The sequence below is a fragment of the Brassica napus genome, chromosome C2, assembly GCF_020379485.1.
Source record: "Brassica napus cultivar Da-Ae chromosome C2, Da-Ae, whole genome shotgun sequence".
NCBI classification, from domain to species: Eukaryota; Viridiplantae; Streptophyta; class Magnoliopsida; order Brassicales; family Brassicaceae; genus Brassica; species Brassica napus.
Window position 1 is genome coordinate 57447292 of NC_063445.1, and position 24441 is coordinate 57471732.

Below are 24441 nucleotides of genomic sequence, written 5' to 3' on the forward strand. Positions count from 1 at the left end.
TACCAGAGCGACGCGGAGAAGTCGCTCACGTTTTCATCGCTCGGAGACACGAAAACGGGCCCGGAGCGACGTCTCGCAGCGACCCCTCCAGGTCGCTCCCGAAGCCTGGAGCGACCTCTCGGAGCGACTACTGGAGGTCGCTGCGCGCCTATTGTTTGCTCGAATTCAGTTTACTCAAGGGCTTTTTAGTCATTTCATTATGCACGTTTTTACTTTTCAAAAACCTATGTTTTAAGTATCTTTGGTAGCCACCAAAGGAGAATCTCTTTTCTAGAGAAGAACTAGTGAAAACTTCTTTTGATTCAGATTTGATTGCTCTCGTCTTGTGTTCTTGTTGATTTCTTATCTATTTCTCTACATGATTAATCTGAAATCCACCATGGGTTTAAGAGGAATCATGGAGATTAGTGAGTAATCACTTTTTGAATTCATGGGTTAGGGAGATTAAGGGTGATTAGGTTAGTTCTAGGATGTTTTAGTGTAGATCATTCTTGTTCCTTGCTAGTAGAGTATTAATAATGCATCTTCTGAGTTGGCCACTCAAAAATTGATCGATAGGCATTTCCCACCCGAAAGGTGTTTGATGAAATGTCTGAGACAACTCTCCTAAGCTTTTAACATACTTTACCAAAGACATTTGTTGTTAAAGGTGTTAAGATAGCCAATAGACTTGTTAGTAATGATTGCTTTCATATTATTCAACCAAAGACATTTGATGTTTGAAATATGTTAGTAGATGAACATTCATCTAGACATAGAGTTTGTTTAAGATTGTGTCTAAGCTTAAGGTTGATAGTTTGATTGATCATTTGCCATCCTTAGTTCGAAACTTGATCACCCAAGGTCTAATCCCTATACCCATGAGTTCTCTTATCCCTTAGTCAGAAAGTATCATTCTGTTATTGCTTTGTAGTTTTAGTCATAGCTTAAAACCCCTTTAAATCATCGGTTGCACTTAGATTGAGTAAGTACTTGCATTCTCGGTGCTTTGATATCCCTCAGAACTGGTTCGACAATCAATTATATTACAACATTTGTCTTATGAGCCTTGAAAACTCCTAACATCACATTAATGCAATTATTTTAAATTTTTAGTGTTTGTTATATTTTTATTATAAAATTAAGTAAAATAAAAATGCATGTCACTACGGTTGAAATTTAATACATAAATTATGAATTATTTTTCATTCTTATATATTTGTTTGTGTATGCGTTGGTACTTTTTTATACATTCTTAAACCTATTGATTTAGATAATGTGAAAAATGAATCAATTTACAATTTGTTTTTTAACATAACAATCTGAAATTGACTATTTAAGTAAACACACATTCTATTAAAACTTTTATCAAATAAACCAGCCAAGGTCATACTACATTCTCGGATTAAGTAACACTCATTCATTTAGAATTTTTAAAAATTATATTACTATGAAATTAATAATCCCTTATAGTCTATTACTATAATATAAAGTTAATAAAATAGATTCAAACCAATAGCTACTTTAAAATCATAATATGTAGACTACAAAAGAAAATGTATTTTTACGTTAATGGAATTTAAACCAATATATTTTTTTGGTTAAGTTCATAAAGAACTTTATGAAGCATATAAAATTTTCTTAGTAAAACTTAGTTAAATTGTTCGGATGACCAATAAGTTTAGATAGATATAGAGAATCATATAATCTATGGAACCATCAATGCATCCATGTTGTTTGTATTTCTCTTCTCATTGGCACTTTCCTCTGCTGTTACTTCTCGGAGAAAGCCACGTAAAAGTAATTGTTGCATAATCTTTCTTTTTCTTCTTGATTGTAATTCTCGAAAGAGTCAGCATACATTGGTTTTGGCTCTTAAGTAGAGCCAAGTAAGTAGTTTACAAAGCTTTCATGACTCAGAATATAGACACGTATAAACTTGCTATTGTACCACATCCCTTAGAATACAGTGACTGTTGCAATAAGCCAAAAGATAGAAATTTACAAATCAGAAATTTAACTATAGTTATACCAACTCTACTATTTTCCCTTTTTGTTAAAATTTATAAAATTATCTACCATAAAAAACGTAAAAATGTAATCATTAATTCTTTTTATTGTTTGCCTTTTCCCCTCATCTTTGTTGGTGCCGAACATTACCCTATCATCTAATTTATTTTTACCTTTTGCTCTCCTACTTTCGCTTTGTAGAGAGAATGCCATAGACAATGAGTCAATGACCCCAGCTTTGCACACAGCAAAAATACAATTGGCTACAAGCTGTACACAAAAAGAAGAACCAAGATGGTCAGAATCATCTTTCATTATTGACTAAATACATAAAACATGAATTTCTCTTGAATCATCTTTTGATTTCACCAACCCGGCTCGTTTTGGGTTCCATCTCTCCAGAGACCATGAAGTTGTCAATATCAGTCTGCTGAGTTGGATCTTGGATCCTGCAAGAACAAAAAAATACATGAATGTGAAAAAACAGTTTTAGAAACAAATTTGTAGCACTAAACATAAAACAAGGAAAGATTAACGCTGGGCCAATGATCGAGTTCACATTGCCAACAGCCGACATCAACAAAAAAAAAGGAAAAAAATCGGATAATACTTCTCTCACGGACAATGTAGTTTCTCACTTTAGAGATACACTTCCCAAGGTAGTTTGATCCCCCATCTTTGAGCTCAAGATCCTCGTAGATACCAACCAAAGCTCCACTCGGAACCACATATCTAACCTTGACACTTTTAATGTGTGGACATCGACCTATACCATTATCAGATAAATATCCAGCAATCATGAGCTTCATTTATATGAATCAAAATCAATCTCTAACAAACAACTAACGTGAGACCAGAGAACATATCCAAATCATGAAATCTAGGTGAAGGATCAATAGAAACAGATCTGTCGCAAGAATCATATAAACATTATCAAGAACATGATCGATGATCAACGATCCATCTTCTTCTCACAATATGTATTCACATTATCTAAAGCCTAAAGGTCACAATGTTTGTATGTTTCTAGTACATGATACTTACCGGGATGACTTGTCCTAGGCTCTTGATATAGATAGGCCTTCCATCTTTATAAATTCCATGATTCCCTTGAGGATAGTGCATTATGATGTTGACCAACTCTTTGAACCTGAAATCTTGTTTCGAGCAATAAAGCCAAAAACTTTATTAATTTGGGCATGCTACTATGTACTCCGTTCTATAAAATCTAAGATCGAATATAATATCCAGTTACCTACTTACCTTTATAATGCGATATGTTCCAAATTCATTCTTCAATTAAACATTTCTTCCCATGCTGTGACAGTTTTGTTGATGTTGAATTCCATTGTTTCGAGAGACGTAGGTAGTGGTGAAACAAAACATATTAGAAACAAATAATGAATGCATTTTTAAAAATCAAACTTTTTTTCACGATACTATACCTCAACCTAATATGATAATGATTAATGTTGATTGGATTAATATATTAGAAACATAGCTAGTGCCTAGTGGTGTTTTCACGTTTGCATTTTCCATAATCCCATTATATTCTTAATTAACCCTCTTGCAATATAATCATTAATAAAAAAATTTAAATTTCAAAAAGACTGATCTAACATCGGAGGAGATGATGATGATCAATCCAATAAGAACATCAATAAGGAACTAAGAGACAATAAGGAACCTTAAAATAATCTAGAGATTACGAAAATCAAACAAACACTGATGCTTACTATCTTGTTTACTGCGATGGATCCAAAAGCTATCTTGTTTACTGCGATGGATCCAGAAGCTATCTCGTTTCGATGGATGGAAAGAAGTCGAAAGTACTGATCGAAACCCAACCAATGGAATCGGCACACAGACTTCTACATCTCAGTCTCTCTAATGGAATCGTCACACAGACTTTTTTGCTTCATCAGATTTAGGTTTCTGTTCATGGGCCATCGGGCCAACTTAACCATACGAATTTATCAGCCCAAAAACACTGAATATATAAGATTAACCTTAAAAGCCCAACAGATATTAAAAATAAATGAAGTGATGCGTTTCGTACGGACGGGACACGTGGCGGCACTACAAACCTCGACTTTCTGACCTAGCGCTGACGTGGACGCACAGGAGTGAAACAAACTTATTTTTATATATATAGATCCTTATTATTTTAGGGCCCAAAATTTGAAAATTCTAATAATTTAAAAGTCTAGTTTTCATAAGTACTATAGAAAATATTTTTCAAATTTTCAACAAGACAGGGCCCAATTATATTTTGAGCCGGGCCTGAAGCCGACGTATCACACGTATGTGTAAAATAATTACTTACCAACAACAAAAATAATAGAATTACAGGAAGGAATTCCCGGGGGGCCGTTGGAAATAGCCAATTATTCACTAATTACAATCTACAACCAGCGAAATGCTTTTGACCCCAAAAAAAAAACCAGCGAAATGCTTTATAAGTAATTAACTACGACACTCATTAGTGTATACTGCAACTAACTTCACACGAGAATCATTAGGTGAATCTCAGAGTGTACAGATACATCCGCCACCAACTTTCTTCTATTTATGCATGTAGGTATTTAAGATATAGTTGACTCCTCATTGATCAATTTCACCAGAAACTGCCTGATTCACCAACCAAAAACAATGGTTTAATTACATATCATTTATTTTCATATATAACTCAATTTTAGCAATTAAAAATATACATGCGCGTGTTTGGTATGTAATGGTTTCATGACGCACACTTACTCAAGATTATATGGCTCAGGTTTCTGCTGAACCTTTATCTCATCTCATGTTTTCTCTATAAATACTCCCCAAATACTAACCTAAATCTCATACAAGTTCCTCCCATCTTAAGTCATCACCTCTCTCTCGATATATTTGATCTGATCTACTTCATAACTAGCAGAAACCGTATAGTACTTAGTCATATCATAAAATGGCTAAGTTCACAACTTTCTTCTTTATCATTGTTCTCCTCCTCTGCTCCACGCTAACAAACGCATCAGCCCAGCCTACTCCAACGTCCGTTTATCCGGGAGAAATCTCCGTTGAGGTCTCCCAACCTCACCATCACTCTTCTTATTCTATTTATAGTGAATTAATAAACATGATGGAGATATAAACAATTTAAATTTAGTGATCATATTATTTTTTTATGTACAGAAATTAGAACAAGGAGAGGAAAACTGCGAAGGTGTTGGAGAAGAAGAATGCTTCTTGATACGTAGAACTTTGGCTGCTCATACTGATTACATCTACACACAAAACCACAATCCCTAAATGATTAATTAGCTTCTAATCATTCATTGGAATATTTTGGTAAATGATATATTGTGTCATTGTGCTTTCTTTATTATTAGTCAAACTACTTCACATTTGTATTTATCTATATCACTTGATCTGAAAGTATGTGTATTGATTATTGGTGGAAAAGTTAGGTACTAGTAGTATGGTTTCTTTTTCCACTATAATACGAAGTGATACCTAATCACTCTGTTCCTAAATATAAATTGTTTTAGTAAAAAAACACATACTAAAAGTTAATTTTTATTAAAAACTTAAAACTATAAATTAAAAATTAAAGTTTACCTAAAAATATGAAAATATCTTATATATTGAGACATCAAAATCCTTTTAAGCATCTTAGAGCATGATTATTGGAAGATTCTTAGAACGAGGTTCTTAGCGGAATATAAGAACCCGTCTCTTAACTTTTAACTAAAAAAATTAAGAATCAGCTCTTAAAATTCTTATTTAAAAACCGGTTCTTAGCATTTTTAGTAAAAAGTTAAGAGACGGGTTCTTATATTACGCTAAAAACTCCACATTAAGAACTCTCTAATAATCATGCTCTAAGTTATGCATCAACCAAAGAAGCTAATAATTTATCACATCTTCATTACTTTTTAGTTGTCTTAAATGAAAACAGTTGAGTTTCTTGTATAAATTAATTCCCTATTTTTGATATATACAGAAACATTTTTTAAAACCTCACACACAAATTAAAGATAATAAACGCACACACCTGTCAAATAATAAGAAATCTCCATGGCTCCATATATGTATATGTAGATTGTAGACATACATACTCTGAAATCATTTTGTGGATGTTGAAAATATTACCAGACTTATCAATAACTACCTAGGTCAATGATATAAACCCATGATTCAACAAATTCTTTTTCTATGTTAACAATCTTAGTACATTCCTCAAAGTTTGATCATAAATAAATTTTTGGGATAACTTGATTTTCAAAACATATTTTAATTATAAGTCATTGGAGAAAAGATTTTCTTGTGATATAAGATGTTCTGATACATTTGAAATCATTTTGTCAAATGAAAATTTTGATGAATATTTCTCAACTTTTCTCTTTCTTTTTTTTTAATTTGTTTATTATTATTTTTATTGAAATTTTTTTGTGAGAGACTACTATTATCAATGCTTTTATTATCGGTTGGCATGTTATAATCGATATATATAAAGTTAGCATACAAAATTGATTGTTGACATCTCAAGCTGTCCTACATAAATGAATCCGTGTAAAACATTTGTTCAGCAGAAACTAAAAGTTGAAGCAACATGTATTTGACAAATTGGTGGCATGATAATGAAATTTGTATCACTATGCTAAATTCAAGTCGCGCGACTCTAACCAATCTTTCACTCCCCGTCATAGTTTTCAGTATTTTCATTGTTTAAAATGAGATACATGACGTTTTAACCGGAGCTTGTGGTATGGTTGTGATTAATTTGAGGGCAAAAACTCAATAAGGTGAAATCACCGGAGTTTGAATTCCGGTCATTAAAAAATTAATATTTCAGTATCGTTAGAGACATGAAACCGACACGTAGTAACACGTGATTAGTCTGTACCATTTTTGTGGGGTTAGGATACCCCGTATAATTAAAAAAAAAAAGATATATGACGTTTGGTGTCATATCCCAATCCATCTATAGATAATACGTGTTAGTTAATGACATCTTGATGAGTACTTGGCAATTTTTTGGATGGATATATCCCAACTTGGAAAACTAAAATGTTAATACTTGCTATTAGCTTAAACACTCCACGATATGTATTTCAAACTTTATAAAATATTAGAAGATCGATTGCCGGCCTATAGTTTGCAACTTCAACCCCATTTTGACTTAAGAGAAAGTAAACTAGGTCCATATTATATTGTTTTTAATAAGATAAGTATCCCCCAAGCTGTAAACATCCAACTATATACATTTATTATATATACACTTATAAATTTATTTTATAAATTTATTTTCGTATTGGAGGGCACATTTATATCGAAGTCCATGGACAGCATCTTGTCTCTTATATAATTTATTTCTGTCTTGTGTTTTTTATTTCACTTGAAATCATGAAAGCTAAAAAGATGAAGAAAGAGAGCAACCTAGCAAAACTGGTGAAATCTCCGGTTCGTTTTTTGATCATGGCACGTGATGCCTACATACGTAGCATGACATCATGCTCCGCCGGTTACATTCGTGGTGGTGGTGGCTCCGGCGGTTTCGGTTTGCCGGCTGGTAATTTCCAAATCTGCGAAGAACCAAGCACCACTCTCCCTCGTCGCTTCACACTCAATTCGTCCACGACGACGGCAGCGACACGTGAACGCTGCCGGTTTGTCTCGGACTACTCACGTGGTGGTGGAAAAATCACGGTGGCGACTGGAGGACCGTTGGACCTCCGAAGAAACTATAGCTGCATAGTGATGGGAAGGATCGATGAAGAGAAGGCTTGTGATAAGTTCGAAGAAGAGGATTTGCTATTTGACAAATTCAAGAAACGAAAAATAGATAAGAGTTTTTACTATACGTCCAAGATAAAAGAAAAAAAAGTAAAGACCCTTTGAATTTTTGTTTTGTTTTCCTATTTCTTGTTGATTCTTAAAGGGATTGATTTTGTTTTCATTGTTAAGTTGTTGTGCTTATAGGTTTCTTGTTAGTATATAAATTTCAATACATGTAGAATAGAACTTTCTCTCCTAACACGACACCAACGTGAACATAACAAATAAAATAACTCTCTTGCGGGGGGTGTGTGTGTAGCAAAATAAAAAGTTACGGGCAACAAAAACATTTACTAGTAAAGTTTAGGGGTACCATTAGTAATGGTGCGAGGAGATACATGCAGTAACTTATAGAGTATCAGAGTCAGTAAATGTTCAGCGAACCAATCAAAGCTGATGGAGAAGATGCTATGCAGAGCTGATGAGCCATCTTTGTTTTTCCGTTGAATAGAGCATCTCTGAGAAGACATTTTAAATTTACAAAATTTTGTATTCGAAGTTTAAAGATGTTTTTCTCAATAAATGAAATTTCAAAATCATTTTATTTTATGCTATTGACTTTATTTTTGTCATAATTAATTTAAATTCACAAAATTTTATAAATAACTAACACATATATAAAAATATTATAGCAATATTAATTAATAAATGTTACACTAAAAAATTACATAGAAATACATAATTAAATTACAAGTAAAATACCATATTATTCAATAAATATTTTATATATGATCAAGTATTGCATTTTTAAGTTTCTTTGTAATATTGTTGTTGTCTAAATCTAGTTTTAAAATATTTTGTCTTATTTTAAAGTTTTTATTTAATTTTATGTGTAAAACTTAAATTTATAAAAACAAATTTAAAATATTTATGATATACAAAAAATTTATGGATTAAAATGATAAATAATTATTTAAGGATCATAATTGTGATGTGTAATTGTAAGAACCAAAAATATGAAACTTCAAATTTGAGTTTTGACTATTGACCATTTTATTTGAAGTTTCACCACTCAAAATTGAAAATTTAAAGTTTCAAATTTTCTTTTTCAAAAGCAAAAATAAAAAAATATTTGAAATTATATAGTTTCATACTCAAATCCTTTTTGATATGTATCAGACTTGGGTTTATGTTTGGTGTTCTTAATCTGTAACACGTGTTCGACTTAAATATGGATCAGCTTAGTAAGAAATAGATTTGAACTTCAGATTACATTTTGTTTGTCTAGCCCATTAAGATATTCTAAAGCCCATCATACCCGAGCATATTATATAATATATTAAAAAGTATATCTCTATAATATTATTTGAGAAATCATTTTTTATGTGTCGCTCGCATATTGATTCTTAGAATGGTTAATTACAATAATAATCTTGATGAATTAATTTAATTATTATAGTGACATTATTAACATTTTTATTCAAACTTTTCTTTGTTAATATTCTCTTTGTTTCTAAATGTAACATGTTTTAGGTAAAACACGGTTTTTAAGAAAATATATTTTATTTAAAATGTATTATTAAAATTATAAATTAAAAACAATGGAACCAATTACAAAATAAAACTATTAAATTTGATTGGTTACACAGTTTTTGATAAAGTTAAAGTTACCTAGAAATATGAGAAGTTCTTATATATTGAAACATAAAAATTCCTCTAAACTTTTTATATTTAGGAGCGGATGGAGTATTTATTTCCAAATCACCTTATTCTGAAAAGACAATATTTTCATATAAACATATAGCTTTTTTATAAATTTAATAAAAAGAATTTAAATTTATACAAATCAAAAAAGAATTTAATAGAAAAAGCAATATCTTAATTAAATATAAATATATATCAATTTTTTATATTTAAAGTATGTAATTTTAATAAAATTAATTTATTTTATATAAATAAAAAGGAATAGAAAATAAAAATAATAATTTTAATATAAAAATATATCAAACTCTTACATTTAAAACCTATAATAACAACTAAAAATTTATATATAATTTCCATTAATAACAACTATTGTTATTTCCTTTTTTATTGATAAAATTTAAATAAACTTTTTAAACTAAATTTTTCGTTTTTGCACTAACTAAAATTTTAGCTTAAATTTTAGCTTAAATTTACTTTTTACAATAGCACATAAAAAATATAATTAAATATTTAAGTAAAAATATAGATTATATATAAACGAAAAAATTATTTTTCTTTTTATTTGTCCAAAAATCATAACCAAAAAAGAAATATGTATAAATTTATAAAATATAGACATATATTTTATTGAAATACATATATAAAAGCATACATATACATTTATCAACCAAAGGCAAAACTAAACAAAGTATAATTAACAGTATTATTCTTATTTTAGTCTAATTATAACAGAAAAATTATGATATAACCCAATACCAAAATATAAATAGCGAAACCAATCAAAATCTGAACAATTAATTCAACCAATTATTATGAATTATCTATTATATATAAATTTATACATGTTTGATAATTTTAAAAATATTACAAATTATGTTTATTAATGTATATCTGATTTAATATTTATTATTTTCAAATTTTATAAAATATATTTACAAATAGAAGAGGATAAATTGTACTACCTACTAATAAACCAATTTTAACCTGATTAAAACAAAAAAAATTATTATCAATTTAAAATAATATATGCAAATCAACATACCGTGACAAATAGTTAAATTAATACAAAATATTATATTTCAAATTACATATCGGATTAAGATGAGAACATAAAAATACTTAATATAATTTTTATCATACAAACAAATTAAAAAATTACTTAAAACCTATAAACATACAAAACCAAATATTTTCAATACTATAATTTATTTATTTTAAAAAATTTATTCTCGTGCATGAGTTCAGAAGAATCACTGAGTATTATAAAGTGCAGCAAAGTGTATGTAAAAATGTGGGAACAGATCTAGCGAAAATAAAGTTTGCAGTGTCTTTTGGTACTGCGATTATGATCGGGTATCAGTCTGATACTATGCTGTAACTCCAAATCAACACGCTTCCTTTTAAAATTTCTAACGTATTAAAATATATGTGTATTAGTTATCAAAACATCAATATATACTTTAAAATCCCCTGGTCCCTAGACATTATTTGAGAAATGATTTGAGATATGTCATCTCTACAATCAATTTCAATAAAAAGAATAGCATGCCATACGAGAATTGATAATATGTCGATGGTAAAATATGATATAACAATTGCATTTAATGTTGATTTCTAGTTTTGGTAAACTTTTTAAAATATGAAAATAACTCATAATCATCATAAAAATAAATATATTTTAATATGATATTAAATAATATAATAAGTATAAAATATATATAAATTTTAAAATATTATTTAGTTTATTTTTATGATCATACAGTTTTTATCACTGAACATTATTTTCAAAATTTTGTATATATAAATTTTAAATTTTAGAAATTCTATTTAGTTTTTTTTTATAATTATAAAAATTCCATATCATTTTTTCAATAAAATTTATACAAATTCATTTAATTTATGTAAACTAAAATAAATAAATGAAAATCTATCTAAAATTATAATTAGAATATATATATATATATATATAATTTCTTAAATATAATTTCAAATAAATCAAAATGTTTATTTTATCTTTATTTTATGCTTAACTAAATTTAAATTTATACTCCCTCTGTTTCGAATTAGATGTCGTTTTAGAGCAAAAATTTTGTTTCAAAATTAGTGTCGTTTTATGATTTCAATGCAAAATTTATTGATTTTTTATTCTAATCTATTTTTCTATTGGTTGAAATCTGGTTAGGTGTATTGGTAATGATGTTTTTATCTAGTAAATAGATAAATTTAAATATTTTATTAATCTGTGTGTCGAAATCTAGAACGACAAGTAAAATGAAACGGAGGAAGTATTTTAAACATTGGTAGAAAATTATAAATTCCAAAATATTATAAAAAAATTCAATATAATTTAAATTTGAAATTTTTATTACTACACATACACATGGTGCAGGAAAACACCTACTAGTCAATATATGTACTTCCTAAATTCCAGTTGTTGAATGCCATTGTAAAAGGATGGTCAGTTTTGAAATTTACAATCCATTTATGTTATTAAACTGGATACCATAAACTCTGGTTTAATAATTCAAAAGAATTAAACATATCTTTAATTAAGTCATTGGTTGTGATATGCATATCATTAATAACATGTAATAATTTCCCACAGCATTCATCTGTCATTATCATTAAATATGGAAAATAGATTGACCACCCCCAACCTCATTATTTATTAACCTCATCGTTTAATCTCCATCGACATCTTTGGTTAACATATTCTCTTTATATACTTCAGTTTCAGACAAGAACCCAACCATAAAAAACATCAAAACTTTTGTTCTTTTCTTCTTTAACATATCAGCGAAAAATTTAAAATGGGGAACTGTCAAGCGGCGGAGGCAGCGACGGTTTTGATCCATCACCCGTCGGAGAACAAGGTTGAGAGGATTTACTGGTCGGTGACCGCAAGCGACGTCATGAAATCCAATCCTGGTCATTACGTTGCGGTGGTAGTGACATCACCGACATTGAGGAACGAGAAAGGATCTCTCTTGAAGCAGCTCAAGCTCCTTCGACCAGATGACACTTTACTCATCGGACATGTTTATCGTCTCGTCAGCTTTGAAGGTATGCATTCAACTCCCGCTGTTTTTTTTTTCAAAATATAGAAAATATTATTTTTATTGAAAAAAATGTGAATGGTTTTTTATTAAAAGAGGTTTTGAATGAGTTTGCGACGAAGAAGTGTGTGAAGCTTGGGAAGCTAATGAAAGAAGGAGGAGGACTCGAGCTGAAGAAGAGGAAGAAACACAAGCAGAAGACGGGTCAAGAAACGGGTCGGATCAACCGACAATCTGATCCGAGTGAAAATGTGGGTAACGATACGGTAAGTGCATGTCCATGCTCTCATAATATCGTCAGGACCGTATTATGTAACGTGTAGAATAGTGCATTATAATATAGGTCGCCGGAGAAGACGGTGTAGATGGGTTTATTATAAGGCGGAGCCAAAGCGGAGGAAGAGGTAGAGGTGGCTGGAGGCCAGCTTTACACAGCATTCCGGAACTTGGACCCTCATGAGACTTTAAAAGCGTAGATATTCCTTGAAGCTATCCGACAACATTGACATTAAAGTTTTATGTAAAGCGATGTTATTAGTGTTATATATGCTTTAATGAAGATTCAAAATATGTTAAAGAACTTTAGCTGTCCTAACGTTCAATATATTCGAGATTTAAAAGCTTATTAATATGCAAAATCACTTGCAGATTCAAAATCGCAAACATTATTAATTGATTTATTCCCCTGTTTATACAATGCATTAACTTGTAAGATACACTCCCTCTTTCAAAAATTATATGCAAAACCGACAGTTTGTTGTACCCATGGATATTGTTGTTTGTGTTCAACCTAATTTGATTTTAAGTAATACCATAAATCATCCATACAACCAATCATAAATTAAGATGTTTAGTCGTTAACTACCGTTCCTCTAACCAAATGATAGGCGCTTAAAAAGTTTCTAAACGAAAGACAAATGATCATAGTTATGAATATATTAATTTGTAATCATATTTGGTTGCTTTAAAAATTTGTTAGGCAGCTCATTTGGTCGGGCCTCTTTTCTCAATCATAGTTAAAGAAGTCAATATGCCAATGACTGATGCATAATTCAATTTGGTTCGGTTAACTAGAACCAATGTAATCGGAGTCTTACAGACCGAAAAGCCTTCAAATAGGAGTTGAATCATCTTTCGACCTTTAGAGATCAGTTTAATGTCTTTAAATTATGTTTAATTTGAGGAAACCTAAATGCCCATACAGATTCTTTTGCAAAAAGAGCTCGAACATGTAGGTATATTTTCCCATATAAGTTATAAACAGCAAGCAATCACCGTTTCTTCAGGAAAATACCGATTAACCGACCATATCTATATTATTAAAAGAGAAATACTCATTTGAAAATGTTCTTACTTCATTAATTAAACTCTCTATTTTTTTGCTTGTCTTTTTCAGTTGCATTTATGAAATATCCTAAAACAAATAAAACTGCCTAATTTATTACTTGTCTTTTCAGTTACATTAATGAAATATGCTAAAATGAATTTAAACTTCCTATTTTATTGTTTGTCTTTTTCAGTTACCTTAATGATAATCACATGGGCTTTCTTAATAAGGTATTTTAACATAATTGGGTTATGGATATTTAATTTTTATCTTTATCTCAAAACAAAAAATATAAATAATTTATTATTAATAAAACATCTAAAATTATTTACATAAATCAGCTGTTTTTATATGTTAAATCCTTTATATAAGTTTAAAAAATCATTGTATTTTCTTTAAATATGTATAAATAATTTACAATCTTTTATACCATACTAAGTCATTATATAATATTTCTTCATATTTTACATTCATAACCATTGTTTTTATATATCGTATACAATTCTCTAATTACGTGCATATGTTCAATTTGTTTATATGATATCGACTATTTGTCATAAATCAATGGTTTAAGACCCCAAAAAAGTAATTTACTTAGTGAATATAATATATTAAATATTACAAATACATCATTTAGTTAATTAAATAATCAAAAACCGTAAATTCATACCCGCACTGGCGCGCAGGTCAGGATCTAGTATAATTTAATAGATGGAATTTGTGGGAAAATAATATAAAACAAGAGGTAAGGTAATTAACGGCTCAATTATCTTCAGTTTCAATAATAATCGTCCTTAGGTTAATACTAAAGTACTAATATTATTGTTTAACGTTGCAATTCTGTTTCAGTTCTTAATGTTAGTTATGAAAACAAGCTTGAAGAGATTGTCAAAGACAAGCTACTCCGGCGATGACACGAAAAGACGGGCATCCGAAGCAACAAAATAAACTTCACCTTTTGAGTGATAATCATCAACGGTTGAAAATGGTTAATGACTTTCTAAAGATTTTGGGACACTCTAGTGGAACGTGTTGGTTTGGTGGGCGAACGAAGCTAGTGTTGTAATATTTGAATTGGAAAATTTTGTTCGAAACAAGTCTATAATCATCACTTGAATTTTCCGTTTCTCGTCTTGATAAATGAAAGTAATTGATTAAAAAAAACATTTATTTCAAATCATAATGCATCGCATGCAAGTCGTAACTACATAGACGCACCCATAAAATCAACTAGCAGTTTTCCTGCGCATGTAATAGTAATTTTTAACATAATATTTTTTATTTCAAAAGAAAATTTTGATTTATATTTCAACATTATTAATTTATATTTTAACTTCAATTGTTATAAAAAATCATAAACATATTTTTGTAATCTTATTTCTTTTGATTTGGTATAACTATTTAAATTTGATTTTATTTAAATTTTAATAAAGATAAAATTAGATTTTATAAAAATAGTTTTAATTATATTATTGTGTTTAATGATTATTTATTTTAAATATATATATATATATATATATATACCTTCCCATCTAATTTTAAATATATACATATATATATATATTTACATATAAATATAAATTCTAATAAATTTGAGATTTTGTTTGTTTTAGTTAAACTGAAAAATCTTTTTTTTTTTTGATGAAATGTTAAATTTATTGATCATCTTTGAAAAAATGTTTATGTACATCTATAAGGCGTTTACTAACTGAACCTTATTAAAGAATCAACAAATTTGGAAGCCTATGAAAAAATTATAGATCACTCCTTTAATTTAAACGATGAAGATGAACAGATAAATTTAAATAATGTGTAAATATTTAACTATCAAATTTGTTTTAGATTAGTGTTACTTTATTTAGTTTATTTTTATTAATGTGAGATACATAGATATTATTATTTTAATTGTGATATATGAATTATTAATATATTTAATAGTTTACCATAAATAAATATTTATATGGAAAATTGACATTAATGATGATATATGAGTTATTTTTATTACCATATTTAAAATCCCTGAAAAAAAAGTTAAATTTTTATAAGGAAATTTTACATCTCACACTTAATACGATGTCATGTCACTATTTTTTAAAACTATGTCATCTATTTTAAGTGTCATGTCATCTTTTTTTCAGCGAGAATGATTGTAGTGACAACATGTGTATAAATCACTTCGCAAATATAGTGCAGGATAACAGATGGGCCAAATAAGAAAGTATAATATCCATATGAAACTGTAGAGGAATGGGCCTAGCTTGACTGTAGTAGCCCAATTAGAATACCGAGAATCAACGATGATTTGTGATTATCTAAAAACATCCTGAACGTAAACTGAAATCAGTAAGAAGCTAATGTGTAATGTTTTTTTGTGAGAAACAACAATAGGTTGCGACAATCTCCACAGTGTGAAAGTAAACTTTCTTCTTTGATGATTTTGTTAATGTTTTAGCCTTTTGTCGATGTTATTACCACGATGTTTGTAGTAACGATGTTAATTGGTTCTTTTATTTAAGCTGTGTGTATCATGTCTGTGTGTAGACAATGCAACGAGCACTGTTTCTTAGAGCAACTCCATAACTCCATCCATTAGAACTCCTGATAGGTTCTAATGATTAAATTAATAGATTTAAAGGTGATATGAGAAGTTAAGAACCTTAGTTAGTGAAAATAACTTATTCTTCTTAAATTTTTTTTTTTTTTAAGTTGAATGATATAGATTTGATAACATAAAATTTTAAATAAAAATGACATAAAGCTACAAATCAAAAGATACAACTACAAATCATAAAGCTATTCAACTCAACATCTGTCTAGTGATTAGGTTGTTTTGTATATAGTCATTTACCTCCAATTCTGAAGCTTTCTCATCAAGTACACTCATTGCTTCATCAGGTTGAGGCACTGTAAAAGCAGGAACTCCACTCTGCAACACAGACAAATCAATAAGAATGAAATTCAAACCGAAGCAACGCAGAAGCTTCTTGTTGTTACCTTGAAGATACCAGCTTTCTCTGCAGAGATTTCAGCAAGCGTGTGTCCTAAATAAAACCAACTGATTAGAAAAAAAAAACATTTGGATTCATTTATTTCCTGACAAAAGAGACTATCCAAGAATCTCTGTATGATCATAACCGAGAGAAGCAATACCACAGACGACAGGCTTCTTAATCTATATACTAACATAACGCTTTGTTAGAGATGGAAACAGAACGAATAGAATCTTAATAATACTTTGTCCTACCACGTTAGAACAACCACAGAACAAATCATTCAAAAGGATCTAAACTTGCTGCTCTTGTTGCTTTCCATAAACCACATTTTGTTTCTTCTCCTCATCTTTCATCTCCACCGTCTTCTTCTCATCCTTTTCAGCATCTGTTGATTTCTTCTCCTAACGCACATTCAAACCCACTTGGTATCTTCACACAAGACATAACAAAACGTCAATGTTTAGTAATCAAGTTTCAGTTAAGGAAGGGAGAAGTAAAGTTAAACTTACTGCAACAAAAGGGTCACGACCGATAAGACCATAGATGAACCAAGAAATTCCACAGAGAAACACAAAGAGTGATAAAAAGAATGACATATACTCTACACTCTTTGTCTTCGTCACCAATCTCTGTTCATCAAAAATCAAACATTTAAAAAAAACAGAGCCAAAGTTGAAGAAACACGTCTTGTTCTGTTCATCAAAAATCAAACATTTAAAAAAAAACAGAGCCAAAGTTGAAGAAACACGTCTTGAGTGATTTCTTACCATGATTGAGAGTGGAGAAGCGTACATGATGATGGAGAAAACAGTAGCTGCGATACCACAGAAGGAGAGAGGGACATAAAGAGGAGGTCCACTAAAAAAGTGACACGCAAGGGTACTTACCAATCCTTAAAGGCCCAAGTTAAGCATCGGTTCTTTTGTTTTTAAGCCTTTTTCATTTATTTTTTTTTCACTTTTTTTTAGAACCTTTCTTAAGAAGTGGCCGATGGAGATGGTTATAGTCCTCAATGGGTTGTACTGTTCATGGATATTAATATTCGAATAGTATAGTATATAGTAAGATTATAGATGTCACAGGAAACCTGCCCTAGCATGTGGGTGGATCATAAAAGCCATCTTCTTATTCAACCAAAGGAGGTCGTATCTAATTTGTTTTCTTGCTGTTGTTATATTATGAGGAAAACTATATAATTTTAAGTTCAAACATGATCTGCCAACAAATTAATCATGTTTTAAATAAGGATTTAAATAGTTAATATTAACTTTCAGATTTTTTTTTTTAGCTGACAAAAAATAAATAACTTTCAGATTTTACCAGCTTTTATAATAAATTGCTTAGTATTTTGGTTTTTAACATATTTTTCAGATTTTACCAGCTTTTAAGATAAATTGCTTAATTTTTGGGTTTTTAAACATATTAACTTTAAGATTTACCAGCTAAAATACAAAAGTTGTAAGGTCAAGTATCAACAACAGATAGATCACCTAACTTTCAAAGGAATTTATTCGTAAAATCTTTATGATGCAAGAAAGACTTTTTAAGAATATTTTTCTTTATATTAAATGACTAATCTATTAGAAACGAAGAAGAAGAAAGTTTGAATTTGACAAAATAATATATACTATATAAAGGAAAGAAAGAAAGAAGGAAAGAAAGAAAGAAAGAAAGAGAACAAAAGAAAGAAGAAAAGCTCAAAGAACTCAAAAGAAGAAGAAAGATGTATAATCAACAACAGTATCCAGTTGGTGCTCCTCCTCCCCAAGGTAATAGATCTTCTCTCTAGTTCGGTTTGTATCGTCTCTGCTGGTTTAATCTTTGCTCTCTCTTGAATTCTTGTTGAAAAGGGTATCCTCCTAAGGACGCTTATCCTCCCGCCGGTTATCCGCCGCCGGGATATGCTCAGGGATACCCTGCTCAAGGTTATCCTCCTCCTCCTCAATACTCTCAAGCTCCTCCTCAGCAAAAGCAACAAGTCGGTATGCTCGAAGGATGGTATATTCTTGATCCCTCCATCTCTCTTTTTTTAATTAAAATGATCTTTTGTTTGTTTTAGTATCCAAATAATAATATGTTTTGTGGTCTGTTTATATATATGTAAATCACAGTTTGGCTGCTCTCTGCTGTTGCTGTCTCTTGGATGCTTGTTTCTGATCGCAGACGACGATTCTGTTTACATTTTTACATCATGTAAAGACCGTCTTTGTCTTGTTCAAATATCTCTCTTCTGTTGTTCTATCTTCTTTTTGTCTTGTGAATTTTTTTGTTATATTCTTATGGATTATTGACTCGTCCATGACCATATGTCTCTTTCATATACAAGAATTCGAAACTATTGAGAAGTAGATCAGCAAATGATCAGAAATCTTGTTCAAATATCTCTCTTCTGTTGTTCTATCTTCTTTTTGTCTTGTGAATTTTTTTGTTATATTCTTATGGATTATTGACTCGTCCATGACCATATGTCTCTTTCATATACAAGAATTCGAAACTATTGAGAAGTAGATCAGCAAATGATCAGAAATCTTAGATGAGGTGTTTGTCATCATCATCATCATCATCATCATCATATTTATTATAACATACAAAAAATAATCCATTCAGACAAAAGCTCACAGATGCTAAATAACGAAGAAACAAAGAGAGTTTTATACAGCTTGAGACAAATTTAATATAGTTTTTTTTTTTTTGAACATAAATTTAATATAGTTTGACAAAAAAAAAAGAGAGAGAGAAATTTAATAATCAAATCATGCTATTATGAATAAGAAAGTGAATTCAGATTGTGTTGTATTCTTCTATATTACTACTAGATTGTTGATTTTGAGAAAATTTACAAGCATTTCAAATCTTTTTTTCTTACTACTCTCTTCCCAAACTTTGAGAATGTCATAAACTGAAAGTGAATATTCTTCATCATCATCTTCAATATCTAGTGTTCTTCTAGACCCCCAACTTCTAATATAATCTCAATTACAACTAATCAGGTTCTTTCAAAATGTGCAATGAACTCATAATAAAACTGAAAAATCCAAAACTTGGAGGAAGGTGTAATCTCATTGCGTAAAACAATAAAATCTAATGTACAGAGGAAGACTGAGAAAAGACGAAGAACTTGCAGAGAGACTAACATTTAATCTCTTTGCGACTTTAGCCCCCTGTTGCAAAGAAAAACATCTTCACAATCCAAGTCCTTTTTGTTTGTTTGTTTGAAGACCTATCAATGAAAGCTCCATCTCTTGCGTGAAGAATAATTGAGACAATGTTACTAGTTAGAGGTTATTACCAAGTAGAGCTCTTGCTCTCTCTCTCGCTTACAAAGAGTAGTTCCACCAGTTAATTCGACAGATCGGTCTGGAGGAACTTTTTCCTCCACGGGCTCTGCTAAATTGAAGCTTCTTCTTCTCTCTCTCTCTATCCTTTCGCTCTTGGGGAAGATTTGGGATTGGAAGCTGCATTTATACGCTCCGTTTCAGCCAGTAGCGGAGAGTCGTTTAATTGGGTTTCGCTTTGGGCTTTTAGGCCCACTTTAGTGGGTTATTATACAAGAGTAAGGTAATCTCAATGGAAAAAAATGACAAAAATAATTTTTATTAAAAGTTAGGTTAACTAATCTGGATTTAGGGTTTAGAGTTAAAGGATGAAGTTTTGAGATATGATTTCAAATTTTTAAAAATAAAAAATAATAATTAAAATTTCAAAATAAAAAAGACTATTTTAATCATTTTTTTCTTTGAAAACTATTTTTATGACAATTTAAAAATGACTATTTGAGAGAATTATACTATATTTTATTTTTTAACTAAGGAAATTTTAACTACAATATTTATACTGTATTGTTGTGAGATAAATGTGATCCATCATTTACTCATGTAAACATTCAGCAAATAGTCTAAAGACACTTGATAGGATTACAATACCAGTGTGATTTTTCCAAATTAGTAAAATGGTCAAAACTCTTTCGTATGAGAAGCATGTCGAATATTGTATATAACTCACGTACGCTTTAGTAAAGTATGTATTTGATCTCTTTTTCCTTCCTTCTTTTCTTTGTGAACAAAGTAAAACCAACAAAAGAAGAAGAGCGAGTCAAATAAAGAAAGCAGGGAAAACCGGCTTAAGATACGTTACTCTAATCACTCTCCTTCCTTCACCCAAAAAAAAAAAAAAGAAAAGAAAGAAAGAACAATGTGGCCACAAGCTATCCTTACCTTAGTAAGTAAGTCAAACACACCCAGAAGAAAGGCAATACAATAACCAAATATTTATAACAAATGTAGTCTCATAAATCTCTTTTAATCCCCCAAAAAGATATGTGAAAATAAACTAGTAACATGATTTTCGATCATCATGACAAAACCAAGAATACTCGGAGTTCTGTTTCAGCTCCTCTTAACGGCCGTGATTTCTCCGGTTTTGTCGGTTCACAGTTTACCGGACGGTGGAGATCATGACCGGTTTAAGAGACGCGACCCTCTTAACAGCTTTAGGTATTACAACGGAAGTTTCAACGTTCAAGACAAACATTATTGGGCAGTGAGTCTCTCTTCTTCTTCTTCATCTCATTTTTTTTTTTGTAGTAGATCTTTTTATTAACGTATAGTTAAAAGTAATATTTTAATGGCATATCGTCAGGCTACGTTTTTTACCGGAATCCACGGTTACGCCGTCGCCGGAGTGTTTCTTATTGCCGGCGTATGCTTCGGTCTTTACGTAGCTTTCTTCAACAAAAGAAGACGTGTTTCTTCCACGCAACGTCGATATCTTGACCGTTACTATCTTCCTCTCTTCTTACTTCTTCTTCTCTTCATGTCTCTCTCAGTGTAAGCTTTATATATAAACACTTTCTTCTTCTCTATCCGTAATGTCACTCACTCACTTAGTACCGGAGATCATTAGCTCAACTGAAAAAGACTCCGGTCATTGTGTCGAAAAAGTTTTCAGTTCGCTGGAACGAAACTGATATTATATGATGTGGTTTCGGGCTTAGTCATGAACCTCCTGATATTAAAATAAATAAAAATAAAAAATAATGTCACTCACTTGGATTTGATAAAATTTAAACAGGGCAACGACAGGGATAGTGATAGCAGCCAACCAAAGCTCGAAGTCCAGAACAGAGGAGATGAAAGAAACCATAGACAAAACAGGAGAAGATGTAGACAGAAACATACGTACCGTGATAACGTCGCTGACGAGGATACAGTACCTGTTGCTTCCCTACGATCAGACAACGACTCATCTTCTCAATGTCACTAGTCATCGACTCAAAAAAGGATCTCAGATGATTCAAAGCTTTGTTCACCATAACGGTCCTACCATTGATCTCGCCATCCAAATCTCGTAATATATAGTCTCCTCTCCTCAGATCTTATGTTTTGTTTTTGATCTTCTCTCTGTATCAAAAGTCCAACATTGTTCTGGTCTGTATGTTTTTTGTCTTCTCAGGTATGTAACTCATCTTGTGATTGCATCGACCAACTTATTCGTTCTCCTTCTAGCCCTCGGTAAGATCATTTAACATCCACTACAAGTTATGTCTGAATTTTTATGTGTCTAAGTTTTTATTTTTTTTTTACTTGTATCTATCACAGTTCCTATCTTGCTTCATTGGCACCCTGGATTCATCATGTAAGCCATCCAACTAAACATAATTTCTTGTTAAATTGGATTGTAAAGATTATTTATTATGTTTCTAATTTTTTTACTAATCAGGGTGATATTCTTGTGTTGGATATTAACAACTCTTTCTTGGGCTCTAACTGGTTTCGATTTCTTCCTTCACACGTAAGCTGATCAAACCCTAAAGACAAACCCCAACTTGTTCCTGACTCCTCAGTTTTTTTTTCACTCAACGCAGATTCGCAGAAGACGTTTGCTCAGCGTTCAGTGGCTTTGTACAAGACCCACAAAACAGTACACTGACAAATATTTTTCCTTGCATGGATCCTCTTCATTCTGACAAAACCCTAATGGAAGTCAGCTTAATGATCCGTAACTTCATCACCGAGGTATATACTTATATAAATCAATCAAGAATGGTAAAAATTATAAAATCTAAAATCCGCTGTTTCTTGACTTTTATGTTTTTTTCTCTGTTCTTTCAGTTAAACTCAAAAGTAGCAAGTTCAATGCGGTCTTATAATGCCTTGACTGACCGGAGTAGAACTGTATCATCGTCGGCGCCGGAGTCTGGACTGATATGTGATCCGTTTTTAGGACAACAGATCAACAGCTACACACCACAAAGCTGCTCCAACGGTGCCATTCCAATCGGCCAATTCCCAAATGTAACTCTATTTAAGTCCAAATCAACTCATGTTTGCGTTCTTAGGACACATAATGAACTAAAGATCTTTTTTTTTTGTATTTTTAGGTTCTTTCAAGATTCACATGCCACGACAAAGATCCACCGGAAACCTGCAGAATCACCGGCAAATTCATCCCGGAAGCAGCTTACCTAAAGGTGTATGCTTACAGCAACTCAGCTCAGGGGATGCTGGACATATTTCCTTCTCTTCAAAATCTAATGCAATGCCTTCACGTGAAAGACACGTTATCGAGCATCGTCTCTAACCAGTGTAAACCCTTTAGGGCTTCAATGTATCGGCTCTGGGCGTGCATGATTGCTCTCTCTCTTATCATGAAGGTTACGGTTCTGCTCTTCCTCGCTAGAGCTTACCAAGAGAGAGGAAAGAGCTTTGCTTGGTTTTCGATTCATCCAACTTCCGAAGAAGAAGTAAGACAAGTGAATATATAGTGGTGAATGTGTGTATGTATATCATTATAGATTTTGTTTTGTATTTACATTTTTTTTTCTGGTTGAAACATACAATATTTTTAAGAAATGTAAATATGACATTGTATCAAACATTTGTAATAAGTATGACTCAACAAGTATTTGTCTACGTATTCAGCCAAGGGTTCAATGTTGCGTGCGTCTAACAATGCATTTTCGATTTGAGCTCTACCAAAGGCTAATCAACATTTTAATTTTAACAAAATTGGTAGGGAATGCACGAATATTAACTAGTCAAAAATGTCAATAAACAACCATTTACGAAAAAAAAAAATTATCCGTCAATTTTACTGCCGGAACTATTTATTCAGAAAAAAGACACAAACTCTAGGTCCTGCAGTAGAATTCAATAAATGAGACAATACGAGAAAGGTTTGGAGACTCATGTGAGCTCTCAAGGTTTGAGTGCAAGAGAAAGACCAAACCTTGGATGCTTGTCTAACGCCTTAGTATCGATCTCACTTGAAACAGTCACTAGTGATTTAGGCAACACCACGTGCTGAAGCAGAGCACCGAGTGTGCCGTGGTTGTTGAGCTTAGCTTTCACTGAAGTCGAGTGATCAGCGAATAGTCCTGGACCTTTGCTCATGGTTGCGAGATCGGCGGAGGAGAAGCGGTGAAGATTGAGAAGAACGAATACGACTTGTTTTATTTAAATTAAGTATTTACAAATCCCGAGGTTTTCCGTCGGATTTGAATCTTTGTATTTTTAACAAAAAAAATCCAAAAAATTCTATTCAAATTCATTATAAAATTAAATTTATTAGTAAATCCGTACGATTGAATAACACTTGATTTGATATAGAA

At 31.0% G+C, this 24441-nt stretch overlaps 6 protein-coding genes and 1 long non-coding RNA gene across 9 annotated transcripts; 5 read left to right on the forward strand and 2 right to left on the reverse strand.

Moving 5' to 3' along the window:
• Nucleotides 1-1212: 1212 nt before the first annotated feature.
• LOC125581600 lies at nucleotides 1213-3215 on the reverse strand. 2 transcript variants are annotated; one of them, XM_048747335.1, is made up of 4 exons: nucleotides 3034-3215; nucleotides 2628-2755; nucleotides 2363-2438; nucleotides 1213-2259 (listed from the first exon to the last, which is right to left on the reverse strand). In XM_048747335.1, exons 1-4 carry the CDS (start codon nucleotides 3112-3114, stop codon nucleotides 2020-2022), a joined length of 525 nt encoding a protein of 174 aa, XP_048603292.1. In that variant the 5' UTR covers nucleotides 3115-3215; the 3' UTR covers nucleotides 1213-2019. The 2 variants fall into 2 exon arrangements, with proteins under 2 accessions (XP_048603292.1, XP_048603293.1); XM_048747336.1 differs by having other exon boundaries at nucleotides 2202-2438.
• Nucleotides 3216-4206: 991 nt separating this feature from the next.
• On the forward strand, nucleotides 4207-5548 carry LOC106431224 (phytosulfokines 5). Its single transcript, XM_013872035.3, has 2 exons — nucleotides 4207-5056; nucleotides 5167-5548. Exons 1-2 carry the CDS (start codon nucleotides 4940-4942, stop codon nucleotides 5281-5283), a joined length of 234 nt encoding a protein of 77 aa, XP_013727489.1. The 5' UTR covers nucleotides 4207-4939; the 3' UTR covers nucleotides 5284-5548.
• A 192-nt stretch (nucleotides 5549-5740) lies between these two features.
• On the forward strand, nucleotides 5741-7990 carry LOC125581601. The gene has a single exon (XM_048747337.1). The coding sequence runs from the start codon at nucleotides 7381-7383 to the stop codon at nucleotides 7873-7875; it is 495 nt and encodes a 164-aa protein (XP_048603294.1). The 5' UTR covers nucleotides 5741-7380; the 3' UTR covers nucleotides 7876-7990.
• A 3954-nt stretch (nucleotides 7991-11944) lies between these two features.
• Nucleotides 11945-13101, forward strand: LOC106431220. 2 transcript variants are annotated; one of them, XM_048747339.1, is made up of 3 exons: nucleotides 11945-12519; nucleotides 12609-12763; nucleotides 12856-13101. In XM_048747339.1, exons 1-3 carry the CDS (start codon nucleotides 12267-12269, stop codon nucleotides 12970-12972), a joined length of 525 nt encoding a protein of 174 aa, XP_048603296.1. In that variant the 5' UTR covers nucleotides 11945-12266; the 3' UTR covers nucleotides 12973-13101. The 2 variants fall into 2 exon arrangements, with proteins under 2 accessions (XP_048603296.1, XP_048603295.1); XM_048747338.1 differs by having other exon boundaries at nucleotides 11962-12519; nucleotides 12609-12778.
• A 2373-nt stretch (nucleotides 13102-15474) lies between these two features.
• Nucleotides 15475-17776, reverse strand: LOC106431210. The gene is made up of 4 exons (XR_007319214.1): nucleotides 17600-17776; nucleotides 17342-17461; nucleotides 16834-17261; nucleotides 15475-16765 (listed from the first exon to the last, which is right to left on the reverse strand). It is a non-coding gene; the product is annotated as an uncharacterized LOC106431210 (long non-coding RNA).
• A 638-nt stretch (nucleotides 17777-18414) lies between these two features.
• On the forward strand, nucleotides 18415-19137 carry LOC106431211 (protein CYSTEINE-RICH TRANSMEMBRANE MODULE 13-like). The gene is made up of 3 exons (XM_013872016.3): nucleotides 18415-18601; nucleotides 18683-18830; nucleotides 18944-19137. Exons 1-3 carry the CDS (start codon nucleotides 18556-18558, stop codon nucleotides 18987-18989), a joined length of 240 nt encoding a protein of 79 aa, XP_013727470.1. The 5' UTR covers nucleotides 18415-18555; the 3' UTR covers nucleotides 18990-19137.
• A 1667-nt stretch (nucleotides 19138-20804) lies between these two features.
• LOC106431208 lies at nucleotides 20805-23747 on the forward strand. The gene is made up of 9 exons (XM_013872014.3): nucleotides 20805-21371; nucleotides 21471-21658; nucleotides 21903-22178; nucleotides 22284-22342; nucleotides 22430-22466; nucleotides 22551-22622; nucleotides 22696-22846; nucleotides 22943-23125; nucleotides 23212-23747. Exons 1-9 carry the CDS (start codon nucleotides 21186-21188, stop codon nucleotides 23593-23595), a joined length of 1536 nt encoding a protein of 511 aa, XP_013727468.2. The 5' UTR covers nucleotides 20805-21185; the 3' UTR covers nucleotides 23596-23747.
• Nucleotides 23748-24441: the final 694 nt, after the last annotated feature.

What these genes read in the sequence shown, in the direction of transcription:
- LOC106431220 (XM_048747338.1), top strand. Translation starts at nt 12,267, where the DNA reads ATGGGGAACTGTCAAGCGGCGGAGGCAGCGACGGTTTTGATCCATCAC. An exon ending in TCGTCTCGTCAGCTTTGAAG is followed by an intron (nt 12,520 to 12,608) that starts GTATGCATTCAA and finishes TTTTATTAAAAG; the next exon opens with AGGTTTTGAATGAGTTTGCG. An exon ending in AAAATGTGGGTAACGATACG is followed by an intron (nt 12,779 to 12,855) that starts GTAAGTGCATGT and finishes ATTATAATATAG; the next exon opens with GTCGCCGGAGAAGACGGTGT.
- LOC106431208 (XM_013872014.3), top strand. Translation starts at nt 21,186, where the DNA reads ATGACAAAACCAAGAATACTCGGAGTTCTGTTTCAGCTCCTCTTAACG. An exon ending in TGGCACCCTGGATTCATCAT is followed by an intron (nt 22,467 to 22,550) that starts GTAAGCCATCCA and finishes TTTACTAATCAG; the next exon opens with GGTGATATTCTTGTGTTGGA. An exon ending in CAATCGGCCAATTCCCAAAT is followed by an intron (nt 23,126 to 23,211) that starts GTAACTCTATTT and finishes TTGTATTTTTAG; the next exon opens with GTTCTTTCAAGATTCACATG.
- LOC106431211 (XM_013872016.3), top strand. Translation starts at nt 18,556, where the DNA reads ATGTATAATCAACAACAGTATCCAGTTGGTGCTCCTCCTCCCCAAG. An exon ending in TGGTGCTCCTCCTCCCCAAG is followed by an intron (nt 18,602 to 18,682) that starts GTAATAGATCTT and finishes CTTGTTGAAAAG; the next exon opens with GGTATCCTCCTAAGGACGCT. An exon ending in GTCGGTATGCTCGAAGGATG is followed by an intron (nt 18,831 to 18,943) that starts GTATATTCTTGA and finishes TGTAAATCACAG; the next exon opens with TTTGGCTGCTCTCTGCTGTT.
- LOC106431224 (XM_013872035.3), top strand. Translation starts at nt 4,940, where the DNA reads ATGGCTAAGTTCACAACTTTCTTCTTTATCATTGTTCTCCTCCTCTGC. An exon ending in CGGGAGAAATCTCCGTTGAG is followed by an intron (nt 5,057 to 5,166) that starts GTCTCCCAACCT and finishes TTTTATGTACAG; the next exon opens with AAATTAGAACAAGGAGAGGA.
- LOC125581601 (XM_048747337.1), top strand. Translation starts at nt 7,381, where the DNA reads ATGAAAGCTAAAAAGATGAAGAAAGAGAGCAACCTAGCAAAACTGGTG.
- LOC125581600 (XM_048747335.1), bottom strand. Translation starts at nt 3,114, where the DNA reads ATGCACTATCCTCAAGGGAATCATGGAATTTATAAAGATGGAAGGCCT. An exon ending in TTGGGAAGTGTATCTCTAAA is followed by an intron (nt 2,439 to 2,627) that starts GTGAGAAACTAC and finishes TTGTTCTTGCAG; the next exon opens with GATCCAAGATCCAACTCAGC. An exon ending in TGGAACCCAAAACGAGCCGG is followed by an intron (nt 2,260 to 2,362) that starts GTTGGTGAAATC and finishes TTTTGTGTACAG; the next exon opens with CTTGTAGCCAATTGTATTTT.